Here is a 24,419-nt window from a genome sequence, read left to right as displayed (position 1 = left end):
TTTGAATTCTATCATGTTACTCTCCAGAAACCCAATCTGTTTGTCCTTAAAAGCTGAAGTACAGAAAGTATGCTTATGAAACAACTTGAGCAAAAAATATTAACTTTTCAAATTCCACTTTTAATTTCAAAATAAGATGGAGTGGATTGCCGTGTGATGCCAGCAATCATTCTTTTTTTTTTTTTTTTTTTTTCCTTAAACTAACTGTCTCTGATAAGGGAACATGTGAATATTACAAGTCCTAGTTGGGCTCATATTCCCAAAAGGATATGGATATGGTGTACTCACTTTGTGGATAAGTGTTTTATCCCAAGGTGCACTATGTTGTATGCTCCCATGTACAAAAGCGAACGTGCGTAGAAATGTGTATTCTGGTGGTTGATACATAGCTTTTAAAATGTAGATATATTCACAATTCTCAGTTTGTGTTATTTTTCTCTGAGAAAAAGTCCACCTCAGTGAGCAGCTCAGCTGACTGTTGTGATGGCTGGCGTCTTCCCGCCTTCCTCTCCTTCGGCCCCTTCGGCTCCTGCTTCCACCTGGTTGAACTTACCCAGCTTTTTCAAGTTCTCCAGCGCGGATTTGAAAGTGTCCTTCAGGCTGTTCTCCAGCACCCACCCTTCGCTCTCGCATTCGGGGTCTTCGGGATTGGCAATGCTTTCCAGGGAGGTGTGCAGCAGGCGCAGGCCGACCATCACCGACATCTGTGCCAGGCCACGGGAGAGGCAGAGAGCGTCAGCCCGACCTGGACACTGCCCTCCCAGCCTCCCTGTGCCTGCTCTGGGCAGCCTGGGCTGCTGCTGCCAGCCTCCCTGTGCCCTGCTGTTCTCAGCCTGGGCATTCTGCTGCCAGCCTCCCTGTGCCCTGCTGTTCTCAGCCTGGGCATTCTGCTGTCCCACCCTCCCTGTGCCCTGCTGTTCTCAGCCTGGGCATTCTGCTGTCCCACCCTCCCTGTGCCTGCTCTGGGCAGCCTGGGCTGCTGCTCCGAGGGGCCAAGTGCCCAAGGGGCCTCTCCACGAGCCCCATCACTGTTGGTGCCTTCCCGGGAGGCTTTAATGCATCCCTGGCTGCTGTGCACTGGGTGTCCACAAGGCAGTTTGGATGTGCAGCACTGTCTATTGCCATCACCCACTTAGTTTTAGCTAAATATTTTGACTTTGCATTGACCTTAATATGTTTGGTGAGTATATTAAACTGATCAAGGAGATATTAATGAATCGGTGTCTCTGCAGTATGGAGCAGAGTTAGGATTTGGGCCATTAGTTTTTCTGGCTCAGATTTTGATTTTGTTTTTATATAGGTATGTGCAAATAAGGAAACCAAGGCAGCAGGTGATCCTTCCCTGGTTCCACCTAAAATAAATTTTTTATTTCTGATTAAATATTACCTAGTCCCAGCATCCCTGCCTTTTTCTACTGTACTGTGTAACACTGCTGACACTGGCAACACCCTGCACCTGCCTCCAGAGAGAAAGTGTGTTTTTAGCCAGTCTCCTGCCTTTTAACACCATTCAGAACAATCTGACCTTTCCTCTGTGGTGCTTGTGAAGAAAGTGATTGATGAGAGAAGTGGAGAAAGACAGAAGAGCAGCTCCCAGAAGAGGCAACCAGCTGACGTGGCTGGGATGGGGCAGCACTGAGATTGGTTTGGTCCTTCACGTGCTGGGTAAAGCCAGAGGGAGAACACCTACTGCTGTCAGCACCTCACAGGGTTTGTTCTCTAAGGGAAGTACAATGCTTCTGTCACACTACCCAATTTCCCAAGGAGCTGATTACTTCTGGTCCTCCTCAACCCTGATGGCAGGTCTGAGGTTGGGATGCAGCCACATGGCAAGGCCAGTGGCAGAGTTCACATCTGGCTTTTGGGCTCGAGGCACTGCCCAAGCATGTGCTTCCATGGACCATCCATCAGCCTGTCTGCTGTGGTCATCCTACTTGTATATGATCAGTGTCTCCAAACTCTTGGAAGACTAAAGCTACATTTGTCTGCTCTCAGCCTTTGCATATGTTTGCATTTCTCTGCCTTCACTCAAGATCAGAAAGCAAAAACCATTGCTCAAACAAAGAAGTTTCATCCAATACTTCCATATCCAAAGGCAAATGTTCATAGTGCTTAACACAGGAATGTATGACCACACTTTGGTCACTAAGGATGCTTCTAGTGGCTCTGAGTCTGGAAATAGTGTCATCTAGCCAATAATATGATGCCTTAAATCAGTTAGAGCACTATTTTATAAAAGTCACAACAAGTGACAAATCCCATCATGTTAGTCTTGGGATTTAAAGCCTTTGACATCTTCCTTCCACTCTGAGTCCCAGTTTTGCTGCTCTCACTCATGGGGCTGATATCTTTGAAATCAAAGGCTGTTGCAAGTGCAGATTAACAGGGCTGGGTGCAGGAAATGGCCTCCACGTTGCTCTCTACTTGTGCTGCCTTGCTGCATGTCAGCAGGAGCTTTGTTTTGTGACTGACTTGCCAAGTGCCACTATTGACTGCCAAAGTAGGTGGACTGGCTTCCTGGATGGCTCTAAGTCACTAAATATTATCATGCTTTTAAAAAGCAATGTGCTTGTGCAGCACTGAGCATCTGACCTGTCCTTGGAAGAGATTTTTTGACATTTTCTCTCAGTTTAAGACTGTTTCCTTAAAAACATTCCTAAGCGAGGTTTTGAGTCCCCAGAGCTGAGATTCCTTAAGAGCAATGCAAAATGTCTGTCTCCTTGTCACCTCCACTGATCTGAGCCTGCCTTCTCTGCCAGATGAGAAGAGAGCCCAGGAAGTTTGAGACAAGTGTCTGGTAAATTAGTCTCTCTCCTATATGATCACAGAGAGTCTGGGATCCCCAGTTTAGCTGAAGTCTTGCACCAGGGAAGGCATAACTCCATGCACCAGTGTGTGCAGGGGTGACTGGCTGACAGCAGCTTGGCAGCAAAGGGCCTTGGGGCTCTGGGTGACACCAAGCTGTCCCTGAGCCAACAATGTGCCCTTGTGGCAGAGTGGGAAAATGGTATCCTTGCCTGCATTAGAGGAATACTTGCCAGCAGGCTGAGGAATGTGATCCTTCTTGCCCTCTGCTCAGCCCTGGTGAGGCCCCAGCTAAACCTCCAGCCTTAGGCAGTCTGTGAGTTGGAGGTTTGAGCTTAACCACAGCCCAGCACAGAAGGCTGCGGGGTCAGCACCCCGGGGCGAGGCCAGTCTTGCTGAGGGATGATTTCCCTGTCATCTTGCCATCTTCCCTGCCATCTTCCCAACCTCTTGCCATTTTACAGCAGCTTTAAAGTGCCAGGAAGAGCGTGGCCACAGTGTTTCTCCAGGGCTAGGGCTGCAGGTGGATGCCCTGCACCTCAGCACGCTCAGCCTCTCCAGCTGGGCCAACAGGGCAAACCGTGTCCATCTGGAGGGTCCCTGCTGCCTGTGGGCTGGTTTTGGAGATCTCCAAAACCTACTGTTACTGCATCAGAGAGTCTGCTCTCCAAACAGGACATGCAATGTGCCTCCTGTGAATGTCTCAGTGCTCTCCTGGAGCTCAGCCTGGGCACGGTCTGTGGCACATGGGAGGTGAATCCCAGGGTCTGGGCTGCTGTGACCTATTGACATCCACATGTTTGCACAAGTGGAGGACCTGGAGCATCTCAGGAACCAGCCTCAGCTCTCTATTCCTTTTGAAATGCCTTATTCAGGGCACCCTTGAACCCCTCTTTTCCCCTTTGCTGGCTGAGGCAGGTCAAGAAGACATCCAGGCTTGCTCTTCTTGACCTTCTGCAGCGAAGCCCATCTGTTTGCCAGGGTTTAGCCTGAGGCGGCTTAGCCAGAGCAGGGTGTGATCTTTTTTTGTCATCCTCATGACTGGTTGTCACACACGGGTAGCCTACAGCTTTTGTTAGGGAAAGCAGCTTCTAGATATTAGCATTCTTTTCAAACAGAAGTTCTGATGTTTCAAAATACGTTCCTCCTTCCTTGTGCCTAGCATAGAAAGGTGAAACAGAAATGGCCTTCCCTGAGGTCCTGGTGCATGTTTGGCACGTTACCTTTTTCTCAGAATAACAGCTGTGATTAGTATTTCCCCTCCATGTTCTCTCCCCCTTCCCACACCTCAATTCCAGCTGTCCACAGCCCCAGAAGGGCTTTGTTGGAGAAGCACCTGGTTTGAGTCCATGGTGGCTGCACATGTAAAGCAACCCAGGATTTTGCTTTTGTGCTTTTCTGTGCCTTCCCAGAAGTCAGTCAGAGTGGAAATGAGAAGCACAGAGCCAGCACAACCACTGCCCCTGGGCTCACCCTGCTCAGACCCACACTTACCTTGGCCAAGAGTTGGAACCTCTGCTGCCCTCCTACTCAGCATAAAATTGTTTCCTATCCTGACTGGAATTTAAAGGAAGTTGTTATATTTCAAGAGAGACTAAATTAATGTCAGTTTCCTGCTTTGCTTCCTCCCTTCAAAGTTTGCCTTAAAAGCAAAGGGAATTTCAGACCCAAATCTGGTCCCTTTATGGTAGAATATCATGCAAGTAATAAATACTCAGGAGGGCAAGTTATTGTAACCCAGGATCGTGTTGTTTCTTTCAAGTTTTGCCCTGAAAGTCCTCTGATTGCCCAAAAAAAAGTCTCGCCTTCAATTTTGAAAAAGATGAAGAAAAGAAGACAAGATCTTATTTCTCATTATGCCACAGGCTGAAAAAAATACCCAGGTGTACTTTGAAGAGTTAGGCATAAAATACTGCATTTTAATCACTGCTATTAATGTTACCATATCACTGTCATTAATCTCTTGCAAGTTAGCAGAGGTATGTTACAGCTTCCTAGTCATGATTTTTGCAGCTGGCATTGGTATTTTTGTGCATTTTGCCCCTCAGTGTTTGAGTTTCTTTGACTTTTGAACACAGCTGAAATTCCCCTCTCTTCAAGAGCTCTGCACTTGAGTCTGGGCTAAAATAAAGCCCTTCTCTTTCTTTTCTTAGCAGAATAACAGTGCAAAGAGGTAATACATTTCTCTGCAGTTCGGAGCAGTTATTTTTAAAACAAGGCAACATGGAGTAGCTTCGTGGTTTTTTGTTTCAGTTCACAGATTTAGGTAGGTGTTTATTTTCTAAAAAGCATCTTCATTCCTGGAAGGCTGTAGGCCAGTGCTTGTATCAAAATGTAACTCATCTTTTTTTAATTCGCATGTATCTAAATTTTTTAAAAGGCAGCTGAATCATTTAAAATAGGCAATGCCATTTGCAGCAGCCATTCCAAGGATAGGAAAGGATCTTCTGCACCCCAGGGAGCTGCACCCTTCCTTTTACCAGCAGGTCCTGCCTGATCTCCACATGCAGCACCTCACGTTCCAGCCCTCGTGCCACTGCCAGCCCACGCTCCCCCAGCATTAGTGTTGATTAAACACCCTGGCTAGAAAACTGGCCATCTCCCAGAGGCAGGGGATTCATTGCACTGGATAGCCAGTATTGTATCAGCCAAGCTGCACTTTGGGCTATGGTGCCCACAGACACCTGCCCTGGGCAGTGTTGGCACCTGTTTGCAGAATAAAATGAATTTAATCCACTTGCTCCACCTAAACCACTTTTTCTGACCAAATACCTTGGTGGAGCTGATGAAGGTCTTGAAATCATTCCTCTGTGTGTGGCTTAAAGCCTCATTTTATTCAGGGTGTAAACCCTTTAACTGCATTTTTTTGTCCCACTAATTACTGTCACACCTTTCTGATGTGCTGCTTTTTTGTATTTCTCGCTCCCCACAAATGGTGACACGTAAAATTCATGCATGTGGACAGCAGAGCCCTTGCACTCTCTTCCCTGCTCAGCACCTTGCCTTGGACAGAAGATCACTCACTTTTTCCCCTCTTGCTGTGGGATACTTGAGGCTCTGGGAGTATCCAGAGGGATCTGCGATCCCCCACCCACTCCACCTCTGTTTCCAGCCTGGGACCTTTCAGCCCTTACCTCAGCTATCAGATATTTTCTCAGCCAAACGATGGGGAAATTTATTTTAACCAGATTTGATTTTCGCTCAGAAACCCCCCCCTGCTGCTGCTGCAGAGCTGGCAGAGTGTCTGCAGAGTGTCTGAGGGGAAGGGTTACCTCGAAGAGCCAGACGAGGAGGATGACGGCGCCCATGGAGCTCATCATGCTGCTGTAGTAGTTCAGCAGCGCTTCCCGGCAGCCGCGGCGCCACAGGTTGAGCTCCTCGGTTTGGTAGTCATAGCTGTAGTGGGCAGAGTTGTTGGTGACCTGGTACTGGATGCAGGGCCTGGGGGAGCTGGGGTTGCAGCAGCTGAAGGGGACACCATCCACCAGGTACCGCCCGTCCACGTTGCTTTTGATCCGGCTGTGGGCAAGGGCAGAAGGGAGCGTGAATGCACACACACACAGACACACACAGACACACAGAGACAGACACACAGACACACACAGACACACACAGACAGACACACAGATATCCAGGAGCAAACCTGCACAACGACAGAAAGCAAAGGCAAGGAGGATTTTCCACCACGCCTCTTCTCCTCCTCACATAGCGGTGTTTGTCCAGGGTGTCCTCTCTCTCTGTCCTTTCTCTCCTTTTCTATGTCAAGGCTACACTGAGTCTGTAATTAACTCCTCCTGGTGGAAATGCACGCCCTTGGATCACTTCTTCAAAGAAATGAATTTTTAACAAAAGTAAATGGCGAGAGAGCTCAGGAAGGGCAGTCAGAAAAGAGTGATCACAGCATAGTTAGGATGGAAGAGTGGTGCTGGAGCTGACCTGAGCTTGGAAAAGAACTCAGGGCAACCTTGGAACCCACTATACCCATTGATCCAGCAAACCTAATAGCTTCTTTTTGATTATAATATCTCCAGGAAGAGGTTGTGCATTTATTCTTGGCTTGGGAAGGTAGCCAGTATTGAAAACATGAAATGTGCTTCAGCCACAGGATGTTGCAAAATTTCAAAATTTCCAAAGTCCTTGCAGGAGCTCCCCAGCTATTGTTCATCTGACACTGTGGTTGTTCTCTGTGAACAGTCATTTAGCCTGGTGTCTTAGGAGATGTTTAGATGCAAGATAACTTGGAAGGCAAATGTTCCAATGACTCTGCAGCAAGACTATAATGAAAGGACTGCAGTTTTAAAATAGGCCATTTTGCTCAGAAAATCACAGAATGTACAGTCCCAGTGGTGTAGAGAGGAAAAAAAAAATCTGAGTGTCTCTTGTAGCTTCCTATATGGATATTTTAAAATTGTGTCATAGAGAGAGAGGTGATTCCAACAACCTGGTGAAGAGAAATTCCACTTTGCAATCATGACCTAAATATATCTAAACAGCAGATGCAGCTGAGGTTTCCTCTCTAAATGTAAAGTGTGCTCTGCATTGGGTCTAATTCCCATTCATGTGTAAATGCTCCACCAGTTTCAGAGAGATTGCATATTGGATCAGGCCCTTGCTCTGCAAATAATATAAAAATCCCACTGTGGGGGACAGACTCCCTCCTTTCTTGGAACTGAGGAGAACTTTACTATTGGCTTCAAAGGGGCCAGGCTATCCCACCAGGAATGGGAGCAGAGATTGTGCACCATCACATAGTACAAACCCTGAATGCACTAAAACCCATTTGTAGATTTTTAATGCCCTAGTTCCTGCCTCGGTAGTACAAAGAAATTACCTTGAGTCTCAGTCCCAAGCAAGGCATGAGTTATTAAGGACAGTATAACCCTGTTTTCCCTCTGTGCCTTGCCCTTCCACTGCTGCTGGATTAAGCTACAGCTCTCAAATCTCCATATAATGCTGGCGAGGTTTTTTCAGGCAGTTATTTATACCCATGGGCATACCTTTGCAATGGAAACATCCCCTTATTCAATAGTGATGTATTTGTTATAACACCCTGCAGTGCAACAGGTTAAATCTGTAACAGTTTTCACTAAAAAAAGTCCTCATTCAGAGCTGCAAAAACAACCAGACCACCCAACGAGTCAAAAGAACATTCAGAGAGACACACACAAGATAAATACCATTTACACAGTCAGGCAGGGATCCCAAGAGATCCCAAGAGACCCGCAAAGCTTTTTTTCAAAATTACTTCAGACATTTTTAATACAGGCAGTATATTTAAAAGGCAGATTGCTTCCAGTTTACAGGGCCCATTATGCAACCACAGAGCATAAACGTTAATGAACGATGCTCCCAAAGAACCTGGAATAACCATTTCTTTCCCCGGTGCTTAATTTTTTAAAAGGTTGTGGGTAGTTATGCCTAATGCTACTTTTTTAATTTCAAAAGTTCAATTTGTTCTCATGTTTATTTTCTGCTTGAGCTTACTGCACCTAACCTGATTTTGGGATTACTGCCTCTTTGGGCACTGACATCAAAGCCATTAAGGTGTTTCTGGTCAACAACCTGATCTGGTTTGTACAGAAACAAACTAGTGCTGCTTTATGTGAGGTTTTAAAAAATTAGGCACAGGACAGAACTTAAAATAATATGGCTACAAGGGCCACTGTGTAAAGCTAGGAACATCAATTGATGCTCAGTATTATCACAGCACTGAAGTAATTCATTGAGTAAATACAAAAATAAAATTCTAAATCTTAAGGATATAAAAGACATGAGTTATTGGCAAAGTGTTTTTGCCTCTATTTATTTCCATCCGTGATTACCTGCCAATATCTGAGTGGAATTTTAAAATTGGTATCAACAGTATATCTCCAGGGAATTCTTTTTTTAGGAAATTAATCAATCACATTGACATCTGCTTAAGGATTAGTAAAGTTCTGATACTTTCCTGTTGATTTTGAGAGTGTGGCTCAAGGTAATGGATTTATAAAATCCAGTAAAAGACAGTAAAAACTATTTAGCCTGTCTATATCACACTGAGTAAGAGTGGGAATTGTAGTTTGGTGCTTTTTATTTTATGTTTTGGACGACTTTGGAGGAATTTGTCAGGGGAGGAAGCAATCCAGCAGGTCATTGGGATGATTTACTACACAAGACCCCATTTTACACAGACCCCCTTCCGTCAGCGCCTGTTGGCACTCGAGGCCAGCCCTGACCAAACACCGACACTACCTGATACAAACCCCACCGAGCCACTTACTCTTTCACTTCCTTGGAGCTGAAGTCCAGATATCTGTTGCTGATCCACTGGATTTCGAACCAATCTTTGTAGCCGTTGTTGCCGCAGCACTTGAACTCGATCTGGAGCATGTCGATGGTCTTCTTCATGAAGCACCTGCCGGGGGTGTCCGTGTCCCGGTAGAACTTCATGCCGTTCTTGAGCCCCTGGGCCAGGGTGCTGTCCAGGGAGCCCCGCATGAGAAAGCAAATCAGAGCCACGAAGAAAAGGAGCATGTTAAAGACGCAGCACAGTGCCAGGTAAGGTTTCAGCAAAGGCTTCCACTTGGCAAATTTAGCGGGATCCAGAGAATCGTAACAAATTTTTCCAGCAAAACCGTTGAAGGCGCAGGATAATATACCCATCAATATCAAAGAATTGGGCACAAAGTGGCTTTCAGAATTGTCCATCACTTCGCTTCGCTTCCGCAGCTCAATTTTGAGGAACAATCCCATGCTAAAAACAAGGATTCCAGCAAACACCGAAAACCAGTTCATGAGCCATAGTCCCTGCGCTAGTTTTACCCGTTTCTTCTGATTGAATTTGACTTTCAGCAGTGCCATCTTTGTAGTGGGAGATGTTGGAAGACTTCACAGCCTGGACCCCTCTTCTCGGCGTAAGCAACTCGAGGAAGAACCATTCAGGCGACGGAAGAGATCCCGAAGGGCACGTCGGGAAGCAAGCCGCTGCACAGTCCTTCCATCTTGAAGATCCCTGGTTAGGATTCAAGTAAGTAAAATACTCAAAGGTCCCAGTTAACAATTTCACATTAGTGAGAATAATGGGCAATTAGCACCTACAACTATTTCTGGTGGTTTCTTCCAAGCAAAGGAGAAACACTCTCAAGGTTTCAAATGATTTGATCTGGATCTGAGAGACGTCATTCTAATACCTTTAATCATTTGATCCAATTTGGAGAAATGTCTGTCAACAGATGAGTGGAAGTAATCCCTCATTTTACTATTTAGTAGATTTGTGCTCTCCTATGATAGGCTGCTGGGTGGAATATGAAACCCCAGAGATATAAAAAGATCTTTGCTGCCAGAAGAATATTGAACCTGTGAGGAAAAAGGAAAAGGGCTCTGGATTTAAAAAGGCTGCTTGTATACAAACATACACTTCCCCATTGAGATCCCAATATATTCATATCTACAGCCAGACCTGTGTTCTAGTCCTTATCCTTCTGTGCTGACTTGAGACGACATCCTGTGGCTTATGTATTCTGAAAGCAGATAAGCACGTAGTTTACGGTGACCTAAAAAAACTAAGCTTGGCATTTTCTATTTACTTCCAGGGCTTGTACCATCTCTGGGGTCTTGGCAGGAGAGCAGGAGAAAGGAAAAGTGCAGAGAAACTCAATAAACAAACCCTGGGCTGAAATCTAGAGGTGCTTTCATAAAAAGTGAGCTGGCATGAGCAGCTTACTGGATAATCACCGGGCCAGGGAGGGGAGCAGGGCTGCCCAAGGGGACCCACCCGGGAGCTTCCATCAGAGAGGAATTCAACTCAGCAGCTGGAGAGGGACCCTGGGGATGTTGTATCCGAGTGCAAGGGAGGCGTCCCGGGGGTCCCGGCTCTGCTGAAGGACCTGCAGCCGCTGTGCTTTCAGGCTGGGGCGGGCAGACAGGAGGATCCGAGCGCTCCTGCGGCGGCCGGGCACGCAGCGGTGCCGGGCTTCCACCCGCTCCGCTGCTCGAGGAGCTCTGCTTGCTTCGAAACACCGTCTCCCACTCGCCCCACAGGGTTTTGGAGCTGCTGGGAAATTCCTGCACTGCCTCACCCCTGCCAACACAACGCAAAAATAACCTCAGGCTACCCCCAGCAGTGTCAAATACCCCTGCAGGTGTGTGAGGGCGTGGGTGCTGACGCTGCAGGGCAGAAAGGAGCAGCCCCAGAGAGGGACTGGGAGGATTCTCTGTCGCCTGTCAACCAGACCTGCTGCTGCCACCACCCAAATCCCTGGGGGCATCCTCTAGTGGCTGCCAGCAGCATGGCCACCAGCCCCCGGGGACAGAGAGGGGAAGGAACGGGCTAGGATGAAGGCAAGTGTGAGAAATAACACAAATAATTAAAAAGCCCAAGCACTGAAAATTAACGTTTTGATGGTCTGCAGCTCTGTGGCACCGTGGATGCTTCTCAGTTATCATTTGAGATCCTGGAATGCTGAAGGTTCCTTCGGGAAGGACAAAGGCTGGCAACTCGCTGTCTCTTCCTGTCCTAATGGAAGGTTTTTGTGGTGGACCTTTCCCAGCCCATCCTGATGCTATTGCACGGAGCTGGAGAGCAGCTGCTAACTGGGATTTTACTAAAGCAAGCCTGGTGGTTTGCATCGCTGCTGCCCTTGCTGGTGTAGAGTGAGTGTGTAAGATGAGAGGGAAGGTGATTATCCATCAGGGATATTCTCTCCTCTAGCCGTCAAGTGGATGAGAAGTGCTGCTCCTTGAGAGAGCCTATTCATGGTTTTGTGCAATACGTAATGGCTCTGAAATAGCATCTCTCCTGGCAAAATATCCCACAACCAATGCAGCACACGCTGTGTTTCACTGACTCTTTCGGGGCTCAGCTAAGAGACTTGAGTTTGGAAAATGTATTTATCTGACAGCCTGGAGTTAATTCTAGAAAAAGGAACTTGAAACCATTTCCTTTCTTGTCAGTGATGACAGTGAAACTGTAATTAAAGTGGAAAAGAATTCTGCACCAGGTCTGCAGGTCATGAGGATATACAGTGAAATACTTCCTGCCCACAGCAGATGTAAGCCTGGTGCCGCTCTGGATACGGGTAATTTCGTATTCAGGAGCACAGGTGAATCTGAATACCTGTCAGTTTAATGATTTAACATTTAGATAGCCATGATAAATCTGATGCAGCAAAATCATGGAAGTGTAAACACTGTGGTGTTCTCTCTAATTCAGGAATCAAAGTATTGAAGTAGAACATGCAGGACATGCTTCAGGGCTCACCGATCCCTCCAGATTTACTCATCTGCCTATAAAAAAAAGGAAACAGGAAGGGTCCTCATAAATCACTGCTAAATTGCTAGCGTTAGCTGGGAGATGATCAGTAAAAATCCTGGACCTGATGTTCAGGAGGGACGCTCACCTACTAATTAGACCTTTGAGACTTGGGGTGGTCCTGTAAAGTCACCAGGGACAGCAATCAGCGCTACCAGAACAGCCCGGATTAGGAAAAGCGCTGTTTATTCAAGTGGTTTTCAACAGCTGGGGACTTCAACTGGCAAAAACTACCCTACCCATCAACTTGACTCCTGGTGCTTGGGGGTTTTAAAGGGCATTGGTCAACACTTTTTAAAGTGGGAATGAATGCTTCCCCATTGTCCCAGTCAAGGAGCCGACAAACCCTGTGCAAGCATAGGCACAAACCAGCCAGCCAAGGGCTGTCTCTGGCAGAGCAGCCTGGAGGAGAGGAAGGTGATGGGGGATCATCGAGAAGCATTTTGGGGTGGGGATAGTTTAAAAAAGAAAGCTTTTATTGCCTGGCATCTGGTTTTCTTAAAAAGCTTTTTCTTGGCTGCTATTCATCTTTAGTTTGGCACTTACTACCTCTTCAAATAGAAAATGCTGAAATTGATCCATAGCAGATAAAAGCTAATTGCTGCAAGAATGTTTGAGTTAATGGTCTCCTCAGAGGTTGTCTATTAAATTCAACTGTATAATTCATATGCCAATATTGGAGAAAAAATGGTAGAATAAAATATTCAAATTATTATTGATCTCACCATGAATCTGTTCAAATTCAAAATCTAGTTAAAAATTATAATGTGTATGTATAACAATACAATATTGATACCTTTCCAAAAAGCTATGCCTGCTAACCTACATATAAGGTGCAAATTTATCAGTTAAGAGAGAGGAATGCAAACTATTTAATCTGGTATTTGTTAAACAGTCTGGTGCTCAGCCCTGGACCAATCTTCATTTTTTCTTCTTCAGGAGTGTAAGATATAAAATACATACAGGCCTAAACTATGGAAGTGCCCTTGGTAAAAAGAATCATATCCTGGCCCAATCTTTCTTTCACACTCCTCTGTGATATGAAATGTGTGCCTTTCTGAGTTTTTTTTTTCCCCCTTTTCTTTTCCTAGGAGGGGCTATATTTGACTGCAAGAATAATGGTATCCAGTTTTACCTTTAATGGGAAGCTATTGTGTAGAGAGGTTTGCTCATGTACCCTCACCTATGGTTTTGCTTTCAATTGTAACTCGGTGGCGTGAACAGGGACACTCTGGAGGAACTGTACGATTATCAGGTAGAGAAAAGTCTGATTTATGACTTTTTTTTAACCTCCTTACACAGGTAATTTGGTAGGCTACTATTTTTGTGGCATGTGAGGTGACTGCAGGTTCTGAGGCTGGAAACAGAGGCAAGTTCTCAATTCACTGCTGGGATTGTTGTAAATCCTGGGAAGAGTGATTTGACCTGCTGTACTCTGTGGCTCCTGCACTTTGCTGGGGCACACTGTGGGGGTTTTGGTGTGGTTTTGCTCTGGGCAATTCCCAGAATTTCAGCCATCATTCATGTGGTGCTGTGGAACATGTTCAGAAAACACAGCTTTTTTTGATCTCCAAGATGGTCATTATAGAATTTGTTTGTATTATTGTGATGCTTGGGGTGTAGCATTCACTGCTGAAAAAAAGTCAGAAATCAAAATTTATATTTGCAGAAACAGGAAAGACATATGTTGGGAATTAAAAGAAGCTCATTACAAAAAGCTCATTATAGTCATTACTGCTGGAAAACATCTCAGAGCAACAGGTGGATCCCCCCATCAGTCAGATAAATCAGATCACAATGTGAATGGAAATGCTGCAATTACTCCAAGTTGCATAGATTCTTTTTCTTGCTGCTCCTGTCTTTCCTTGTACGTGATGAAATTGGCTGTTTAGTAAAACCTGAAGCAATTCCAGGTAAAATCACTGAGATTCGAACCTTGTCTACATGCAGCTATTGCTTAAATAAGAAACTTCAAAAAAAAAAATAAAAATCCAAGCCTTCAAAAATATAATGCATAAAAGTGTGTAGGAAATTGTCTTATGCATGTATTTCTTACCTATTTTTTTCCCAGTACAATTCTACTACAGCTCACATTAGAATCTATTTGAATGAAAGAGAGCTGGCTAAAGAGAGAATGGAAGGAACTTTATTTCTGTTCTGTTAGTCAGAGAAGCAGGGGCAGACAGAGGGAAAAGCCTGGACTCAAAGGGAACCCAGAGAGGGTTGATCCCTCTCAGGACAGACCTCGGGGTGAGAGGATGGCCCCATGGAAGCAGCAGCAAAGCTCCCGGCTGCTTCTCTGGATGCAAGCTTTGGTCTGCGCCATCCCTCAGTGCCTCAACAAATGGCAACACCCAAAGCTCTGTGTGGCCTGAAAAACAGCCTCAGTTTTCTCCCATGGTTCAGACTTGTGTGCCTTTGCATAGAACTGTTTTTATTCGCTCCACAGACACACACAGGAGCTTTACAAAGCTGAGTAACAGCCCTGTGGTGGGCTAAGGAAGTTTCACCGGCCTTAAAGACTTTGGTGAGGCCACTGGCTGGAGGAGGCCTCTCCAACTAGGCTATCTTTCAAAAATGTTTGAAAGAGGACTGCTTTCCTGACTCCCTGTGGAGTCAATGCAGCTCAATGTCCCCCCCCCTATTTTTATAAACTTTCTGCCTGCTCGCTTCTCTTCAGGGCAAATTTGCACAAGGTTTGTGGTGCTGATGTTCTGTTATCCCATGCCTCCAGGCAGGCATTTGTTTTTCAGCCCCTTGTGATGTCTAGAATCATTAATTTCTTTAAAGTACATGATTTTTAAAGAAGTTCCTGGTGGAACTGTTGGCACTGTGATGCAAACCAGAGCTAGAGTTCTTGAAGAGACTTTGTTCACTTCAGTTGTACATTATGCAGGGTGATTGCTAGCTGATTAGAAATACTTAGGGGTTTGCCTTCTCTTCCTTAGAGACTCAAAAAAGTTGCAATTTCTGTACTGAATAGCTATGTATGCTAGTAAAACTTTGCTAGTGCTTAAATTCTCATACAACATTAACAGACTGTTGCTTCAAAACTGTCTTGAATTTCTGATATGATTCTACGTCAGGAAAGTATAATTTTAAAAAAGTGTGTGGAAACGTGTGCAACTGCGTGTGTGTATATATAGATATGAAATTGTATGTTTAGAACTATAAATTACATTTAGGCATTTGCCTGACCACATTTTTCTGGACTTACTGTTCTCAGATTGAATTTCCTTGTTTCACACCATGCCTGAGACCAAGAGCCAGTTATGTGTTCTGTATTACAAAGGTAATGCTACATCTTTAGGGTAATTGTCTGGCACCATATTCCTGAAAAGTATTACCGGCTAACTGTGGTTTACTAAAGTCAAGTATTTGGAGGAAAGAAAACATTAGGAGCTGGGATGTCAATAACTGGTTTGTGAAAAACATCCCCAAGGAAGCAATTTCAGAGAGAAGCTGAAGTTTAAACTTCCATGTTTTGACTCCTGCTCTGTTTATTCAGGCAGTACTGCATGCCATGGGCCAAGAGCTGGAACAGGACATGGCACTTCCATGTGAGGAAGGCTGGGAAGCCTCAGTGCAGCCCTGGTACCTGCCTGGGGTTTCTTTCCCTGTCTGGATCTGCCGGGGATCCATCGCCACAGGAAGGAGGTGTAAATGTTTAGAGCTTGGGGCAAGCAGAACAAAGGCATTACTGTAGTTTTTACAGGCTGAACATTTGGCAGTCTCATGGCTAGAGGATCCTAACAGGATTGATGTGGAGAACAATTAACTAGAAAATCAGGTTCTGTACCAAGATGGATGGGTTAAAATTAAAAAAACTTGACAGCCTCAACTGATCACATCCCTCTAACAAAGGATATAAATGATTACATTAAAGTAAGACTAAGGGTGTATTCTTTAAATTGTTTTATGCTGCTGTCAGTGCAAAGAAGGCTCACTAGTAAATGAACAACTAAATAATTCAAAACAAGTATATTTGAAATGCAAAATCCAATATAGTCAAAAAAATACAATAACAGAAGTAGACAAAACTGAAAATTGTCAGGAATAGTAAAAAAAATCCCTTTTGCCCTTCCCCTTTAAATTAAATATGCTGAAAACAATTTACATAAAAACATTTTCTGCTCAAAACCAGACAAGCACCTAAGTGAAGTTTCAGGTACTTCTCCTGGCAGTGATGCAGTTTTTGATGGTTCAGCTAGGATTTAGTGTCTGTTAGAGGCACATAGATGATGGCTGCACAGCATAAACAATTTTAAGTTTTACAATAAAACTTTGTGCTCAGGCAAGATAAACAATTATTTATTGAAAAACGTCACAAGTTAAGGAGGAGTTTTAGAAACCTAAAACTGCTATGTATACTTTATATATGGACAGTGGTCACTTCAGCACCACTAACAGGGAACTGTAAAGACATTGTCTTCCACAGTGCTGCTACTGTTTTATTATTTAGCAGGAGTGGAGACTTAAATTATTCTGCACTTTATGCAAGGTAACATGCAACTTTGGAAATGGAATATAGCACCTCATCTTTCTGTTTTGCTGACTGTCTCTGCCAAGACTGCACACATGCAGCAGCACAGCGCTGCAAATTAGGATCACAGCACACAAAGCCTGCTGTCTGGAAACTAGTGGGACATCCCTGAACACCTCTGCCCTGAAGCTTCAGCTTGCAGAGGAACAGTTAACCCAGCTTCTGTGATGTTCATCAGCACTTGCTCGATGTCTCTGAGCAGCTGGATATTTTCTGTAAGCAGCATCCTTTCACGTGGCATTTATAGATTGTGAAGCTTTAGTATTTATATGACTCCATAGGTTTCTGAATTTCGAGTAATCAGTATATTAGGAGAGCATTAGATATTTATTGGAACATCTTTTCCCTTTAGACTTCTCTCACTTGAAATAAAAGCCTAAAGCCAACTTGGAGATTTAACCCAAATCAACAGAAACTGGCTCGTTGTACCATAGCCTAGGATGCATCCCAGTCTGCTGCACCCTGCAGTTACAAACTCTCCCTTTAAATGAACCTTTTTTCACCCCATTACCTCACAGCAGTACTGCCCTGCACTCCCTCTAAGATACACTGTGCTCCCATCAGAACATGAGAACCACACAAACATGGGAAATTTGGTATTTGATCTTTTCATTCCAGTACAGTGTGTACTACTTGCAGCTAATTCAGAATCTGCCTAAGTGAGTGAAAGCAGAACAACAGTTCTAACAGAGGCTCATTGTTGTTTGTGTATCATTGCCCTTGTCCCACCTTAATAAGTTTTAACTCACAATGAAGTACTTCAGAACTTGGGAAATCCCACAGTGATACATACAGAGTATAGCAGCAACTTGTGCAAGAACAGTAAACTCTATTTGACTGGTATGCTTCAATTAAGAAATCCAGCCACATATTGTAATTTGAAATTTGAATACAGAATGCAATCATTTAATGGCATATCGGGGATTAAGTCCCACGGTTTGTGAATCAGTGCATTTACATGTATGGCAGAGCTGCTTCCACAGTCAGTCCCAGCAAGCGATTCTTTCCTGCTCGGGGATCAGGCTCCAGTTGGGCGAAGGCCTGTCAGTCGCCAGCCAGTCAAAGTCATCCACCAGGTTCCAGTTGTTACTGTTTCTGTCCAGCCCTGACGACTCGAAATCTCGCTCGATGCCGGGGTAGCTCCAGGAGTAGGGAGCGAAGGAGACATCAGAGCAGGCCTCGATCACGGCCCGGCTGGTCACTTGCACGTAGACCCGGCAGTCGCGGGTGCGGTGGGTGCGGAGCTGCTGGCAGGCCAGCGCCAGCAGGCAGTCGCTGCAGCCGTCCACCAGCACGGAGGTGGACACGGGCCCGCAGAGCACGGTGCAGCCGCTGCAGTCGCGCACCCGCAGCGTGTTGGGGTTGCCGCGGAGCCGCACCCGGCAGCCGCGCAGCTCCGACAGCAGCACGTCCCGCTGCAGCAGCTCCGCGGGGCCGAGCTCCAGCTCCGCGTCCTGGGCGCCGCTGAACCCGCACAGCGGCGGCCCGCCCGATTCGCCCTCGGCGAGGCCGGGGCCGGGGTCGGGCGCGGCGGGGTCCGCCGGGGCGGGCTCGGCGGGGCGCGGGGCGCTGCCCGGGGCCGCTTCTTTCTTGAGGGCGCGGAAGGCGAATTTCTTCTTGGGTTGCAGCTGCTGCCGCCGAGCCGCCAGGTCCCCCTGCAGCCGCGCCACGGTCTCCTGCCCCTGCCGCACCTCGTAGGGCGCCAGGAACCGCACGCTGCCCGTCAGCAGCTTCTGCAGCGCCTGCAGACGGGCGGCCGCCTCCTCCAGCGTCCCCGCCGCCAGCAGCGCCTCCACGGCCTCCCGCTCCCGGGCGAAGGCGGCCAGGAAGAACTCGCTCTGCTCCTCCTTCACTACCTGCGCCTCCTTCTTCTGCCGCTGCCGCTCCACGCCCTGCTGCCGCTCCGCTTCCCGCCGCTGCAGCCGCTCCGGCAGCACCACGGCGGAGGCGCCCGAGCCCGCGGCCACCTCGGGCTGCGAGGGAGCCGCCAGGGCCGCCGCCTCTCCCGGCGCCGCCATCTTGCCGCTCGCCTCCCCTGCGGTCACCAAGTGGCGCGCGGATTGGCTGCCCGCAGCCCTGGCTGCGTCGCCGCCGCCGATTGGCGGCCCGGGAGGCGCGCGGCGGGGGAGGGCGGGAGGGCCGGAGGGAGGGGTCCCCCGCGGTCTTAAAGGGGCCGCCGCCTCTCCGCGGGATGGGGTGAGTGCTGGCGGCAGGTGCCGTGCGGGGCGGGTTATCCCGCTTCCCAAATTAGCTCCCGGGATATAAATAAGCCCCTTCCCCGCTGTGCCCGTGCGGAGCTGCGCGTTTCTTCCCGCTGCCGTGCTTGCACCCACACCTCCCCTCCCGGGCCGCGCCCGTCGGCGCCGGCCCTGGGCGCAGGGGCTCCCGCGAGCGGCGGGGCGCGGGTGGGCGAGGGAAGGGGCGGCTCGGTGCGGGCTCGGGCGGGAGGCGGAGGGGCCGCAGCCCAGAGCTCCACCTGCCCTCCCGGGCGGGTTCGGGGCCGCCCCGGGCGCCCTGCGCTGCCCCGTGCTCCGGAGGCGCCGGGCGGTCGCGGCCCCCTGCCCGGGTGGGGTCCTCCGGCAGCCTCACACGGCCGGCGCCTTCGGGAGGCTCCCTGCTCTAATAAACCCTCCCTGCTGCCTCCCTCTCCCGCAGTGAAGTGGCCGAGGAAAAGGCTGCTGAGCCTTGCAGGTAACTGCAAAGGTGCTGCCAGGTGGATCGATTTCTTCCTCGCTGCTTATTTGGTTTCTGGAGTGTTTTGTTCCAGAAGAGAGTTCGGTTCTTGAGCGAAAAGTGGGAGCAGTGCCCGTGGATTATTGTGCCCCAGAGGGAGGGCATATGAGCAATACAGAGGCCTATATGGAACATGGGAAGGAAGGCTTTTACAATTAGGAGATGTATTTTAAAACAAATTTGCAGCAGGAACCAGAAATTAAGTGCACTGTCTGTAAAGTAAAAAAGTGACCATATTTTGCTGTATTCGGGATTTTTTTCCTATTATTTGGATTTTAATTTGTGCAAAGAAAGTTAACACTAAGCACTCTTTTAGGAAAGTGAAAACAAACCTAACTCCTGTCTATTTCTGCAAATACCGTCTCATTTCCCTTGTCATGTTGAAGTTACTTGTAACAAATTGACACAGGTCCTAAGACTACCAATTGAAACAAAAAGGTGGTAAACCCATAGCAGATAATCTGATTTTTCTGTCTTCTCTTTGGAAATAGCATGAGTTTTTTACCTTAAGTTCCTGTTTGCAAGTATAGGTTATGTCCCTTAAGGTTAGCCTTTGAAAATAACTTTAGCTTCAAAATAGCTGTTGTTTTCTGTTTCCTGAGAATGTGGTTTAATTTCTGTGTTAGAAAAAATAAAATGTTAGAATGTATGGAGTACCTAAACCTTACATGCAATAATGTCAGTCCAGTTTGGATGACAGAGGAAAGGCAGTTGAAACACCTTTAATCTTTGCAAAAGACACACACTAAAATAGAGAGTATTTTTTCCTTAACAGTATCAGCATATAAACTAAAGGGATTGCAAGGGATCCTTGCATAACAGGAGCACTTTGGAGCAGGTTGGATGGGCACTGGGATAGGTGAAGCGTTAGATGCATTACAGCTTTTAATGCAGCATTACATCTGTTGCGATACTGCAGTGTTCAGAATTTTGGTTCTGAAGAATTAGATTGAGTCTTAAAAATTAAAACCACTTATGCTGTAGAATGGGAGTGTCTCAGTCATGAAAAAGGAAAGGTATTGAAATATTCTCACTTGATATTTTTTCCTAGCAACGTGTTTAAATGATACATTTAGTAGTTAGTATTAGGTATTTTTTTTCTAATAAATAGTCAAATCCACTCCTGTAGTTATTCCAGCAATGTTCCATTAGGCAGGAATATGGTGCAATTAATTTTCCATAAGAAAAAAAATCCTTATTTCCATGTTGTTGAAAGATGTGGAAGGCTCATTTTAGCTAGCAGGCTCTGTTTGCCTTATGCTCCCATGAGCCTAGGTAATACAGGTGGTAAAAGTGTTGGAAGTGCTTAATCTGTACGTGAGGATATTGACAGAAAAAGGTTTTTGCTGTTTTTCATATGCACAAATATTCCTGGAGTATGGCTTTGGTATTGTTAAGGCAGATGTGAGCCAGTAGATGAACTGCACTGGGTAAAAGAACTTCATTTTGGAAGGATTGCAAGCAAATGTTAGTGTGGACAGCACAGAATAAATGTTAAGTATTTTATGCTGTACTATAATTACTCCTTATTGTATCTGGGCACTTAGAATGCTAGGTATTCTGAATTGTTTTTTCTATTGGTGATTGGAAGTTTAAATTAATGAGGACCAAATACCCTTGTGAATAGAAGCTTCTAGGAGGGACCTTTCACCTTGCTAATGTGCACAATTGTTTTTTTGGTCAAAAGCAAAAATATACCCAGAGACAAGAAGGTGAAATGCACGACCATAATGAAAACTTTAAAAGGGATCTGTAAAATTCTTCCAGCTGTTTCATCCTCATGTTCCAAAATTACTTTCCACACTTACAATTTGAGGTTTTGTATAATTTATATTGGCATGTGCATTTTTTTTTTTTTTTTGGTTGTCATACAAAGACTGACAATTTTCCTCCTGACTTTGCTGGCAGCAACTTTTATGTTTTGAGGCTGCTTAGTGTGCCAGACAGTAACCACCTGAATAAAATGAAAGCTTTCTAGCTCAGGCTCGGAGTCACTTGGCTAAGCTGTAACAAGTAGTTTGGCTGTTTGCGGATGTGAGAAAAAGTAAGGTACATAATTCTCTGTGTTATATTTTTTTCCTGTTTTTCCCCCTCTTGCCCATGCTTTTGTTCCTTTCTGGTTTGAAAGTAGATAGCAGTCATTTCAGTAAGACCTTCTGCCATTGTTTGAACTGTACAGTGTCATTTATTTTATGTCAAGTTGCAGGTTGCTCTTGTTTACTTTGATCTAGTGCTGTGAAACTCTGGAAACATGAGCTCTGTGCATGCTTCCAGGTTTAAATCTGTGTCCCATGGTTATCAGTCATGAATGCTATCTGCCTGAAATATTTCCTACTGATTTGCTATAGCTCAACAGCATTACCTCCTAGCCTTTTAAGTGAGATGTATTGTGTAGTTCAGCTGAAGGTTCAAGATCCTGTCTCATTCCATCATTATTTTAAGAAGAGTGGGGAATGAAAGGGAGATCCACAGAGGCAACTGTGTGCTCAGCCTCATAACAATGGATTCTTACACCTGAGGTTCCTGTGCTTGTAAAAGTCAGGGACCTCATAGATGTGGTGTGATCTCGAGATGTAGATTTGCTATGTCTCAAGCAGAGGAAGGAAGGAAGAAAGAGTTATTCCTTCTCATCAGTATGTATTCCCAACACTGACATTTTTTATTCCAAAGGGTGTTATGCATGTATGTTGCACTGTCACACACACAAAAATGCTGTGTGTTTTCAAGAAAAGCAGCAGCCTTTGTGCCTTGCATGGAGCCCTTATCTGATAGATGTAATCTTTGCCTGTTAGATTGAGTTTCTGCAGCAGAGATTAGCAGAGCTACGTAATTACTTCTGGCTACAAAGTAGGTACTTCAGTGGCTTGTGCAACCAGCGTTTCTACTGATGGTTTTAGTAAGGGCTCTTTGAACTCCTCTGGCACTGTGATCAGGCATTAAAGATGTAAGCCATATTATGATTCATTTAAGACACTGTAGGCTGCACATTTGTCACGGTGCAATGGGGTTTCATTAAAAGTGAATGCTGAGTTACTGTATCTTGGTTCATTTGGAAAAAAGAAATTCTTTGAACATTACGTATGGCATACTGATTTTTTTTTTAAGCTTTTGTTTGCACTAAAATGTTGTGCTTTATATATATCTGGACATATGGAAAGCCAGGACAATGTAAAATACATGTGTTTTTAAATCACTTATTGAGTGTTAAAGCTAAAACTTTGAGACTTACTTGGCGCAACTTAATTGCTGTGAGTAATGCCAAAGCTTTGAATGTAATCCTTGGGAATGCTTAAGATACTAATTATATTCCAACCAGTCAAGGTGCACTTGTTTTGAAACTAGTCTGAGCTGGTCCCTTCTGAGAACATGGTATTTCCAATGCCAAAGGTGGAGAAACAGATTAATTTCTACAAAAATGGGTTATCCTTCAAAACCAGGGACAGGCTTCAAAGCATAGCACTTTATGACAAAAGGTACATTCAGATTAACAAAGCAAGGCCCAAATATGCTAAACACAAGAGCTCAAGAGCAGGAAATGACTTAGGTTTGGTCCAGGTCTAGCTGCTGACTGCTATATAGAATCCTAACTTACTAATTGACTGTAGTTAAATTCTGGAGACTTAGTACGTAAGCTACAGTTACTGCTTCATGGACTCTCCCTTTGAGGTACTTATTCTATTAGTAATGGAGTTTCTGAGAGTTTTTTTCATTGCCTTGCTTTACATTTCAGATACATTTACAATTATTTTTTAAATGCATTTCAGAAAACTGTGGTTATTGGACTAGCCAGTTCAATGGACGACCTAGGTTCAACAGCGTATCAAAGTTTTCTATTTTAGAATTGTGACTCTTACTTGCAAACATATTCCATTTATCTTTCTGAGTGATTTAAATAGAATTAACTCCCAAGTCATATAGAAATTTTCCTATTAGCTCTCCTGTAGTATATTCCCTAGTGGATAAAACTATACTTGTATTCTTTTTGCCATTTATTCATCTTAGGAAAAAGTCAGTCAGCTATAGTTTTGAATGAGGGCTTCCTCCTCCTATTATTAGCATTTGTTCTCCAGTCTAAATCTGAGAATAAATTCCATTCATTTTGATACCCTTTCTAGTCATAATAAAAAGACTTCTTTTACAGCAATCTTAATTCATATCCAAATCTTACCCATTTGATTTCATAGCAGGGACTCAGAAATGTCCAAGTAAAACTATTCTGTCTCAAAAGTTCTGACTAAGGTGGTGCTTTATTCATAATGTCCCTTCTATTTGTCCATTTTGTCTTGTCCTTATACAAGTATAGCTTAGCAGGTCTGTGTTTCTTTCAAAAACACAAATGCCTTTGGTATAATTTACTATTCCACTGTGTTTCTGTATCCCTATATAACCTCATTTCATGTTTTAGGCCTCCTTTTTTTGTTTAAATGCCTCTTATTTTTTGTTTGGTTTTATATATTTTTTTTAAACAACATCCACAACACCTCAGTTGTATTAAGAATGCTTCTCTTGTTAGTTTCATTGCCAGGCTGCTGTTTTTAATTAGTACTATGTTTAAAACAAAAAACCAAAAAGCACCCAAATCCTTGTTTCCATCTATTCATTAGTATACTCAGCTGTATTTCTGTATCCTTACTTATCTGATTTTTTCCCATTAATTTGTGCTAGCCAGATTAACTATGAATATGGTAGAAGGTTGTCCCAATTTCTGCCATCATTTTTAGTTTAAATTCTTCCATAAGTTTTGGCAGTGTTAGTTAGGCAAGATTACTTCTCCATTATTTCTGTAATGAAGCTCTGTCTCCAGACGTGAGGGTATTTTTATTTTTTTCTGATACATTTCAGTAGCTGAATATCTTAAGATTATTCTAACTTGGAAATGAGAGCTATTAATCTTTCAAACGTAATTCTCCATTTTAGGATACTTTAAGCTGAAAACTATGAGACTATATTTAAATAACGTAGAGAATGATATAGTAATTCTTGATCTGTTCCAGTAATAATTTTGAATTGCCTGCCATTTGTTTAAATGGAACCTCCGGTCACCATGTT

General features: G+C 45.0%; 2 protein-coding genes across 2 annotated transcripts; both read right to left on the bottom strand.

Annotated features, from left to right (window-relative positions):
* Window positions 1–467: 467 nt before the first annotated feature.
* On the bottom strand, window positions 468–9,645 carry PRPH2 (peripherin 2; the record flags this gene model as incomplete). The annotated part of the gene is made up of 3 exons (XM_084202990.1): window positions 468–704; window positions 6,078–6,324; window positions 9,065–9,645. 3 exons carry the CDS (start codon window positions 9,643–9,645, stop codon window positions 468–470), a joined length of 1,065 nt encoding a protein of 354 aa, XP_084059116.1.
* A 6,507-nt stretch (window positions 9,646–16,152) lies between these two features.
* TBCC (tubulin folding cofactor C) lies at window positions 16,153–18,655 on the bottom strand (the record flags this gene model as incomplete). Its single annotated transcript, XM_084202974.1, has 1 exon — window positions 16,153–18,655. One exon carries the CDS (start codon window positions 18,653–18,655, stop codon window positions 17,621–17,623), a length of 1,035 nt encoding a protein of 344 aa, XP_084059100.1. The 3' UTR covers window positions 16,153–17,620.
* Window positions 18,656–24,419: the final 5,764 nt, after the last annotated feature.

The sequence above is a fragment of the Fringilla coelebs genome (assembly GCF_963513975.1).
Source record: "Fringilla coelebs genome assembly, chromosome: 3".
Classification (NCBI taxonomy): Eukaryota; Metazoa; Chordata; class Aves; order Passeriformes; family Fringillidae; genus Fringilla; species Fringilla coelebs.
The sequence above is the reverse complement of the archived record's forward strand: the minus strand, read 5'-3'. Positions and strand labels throughout refer to the sequence as shown.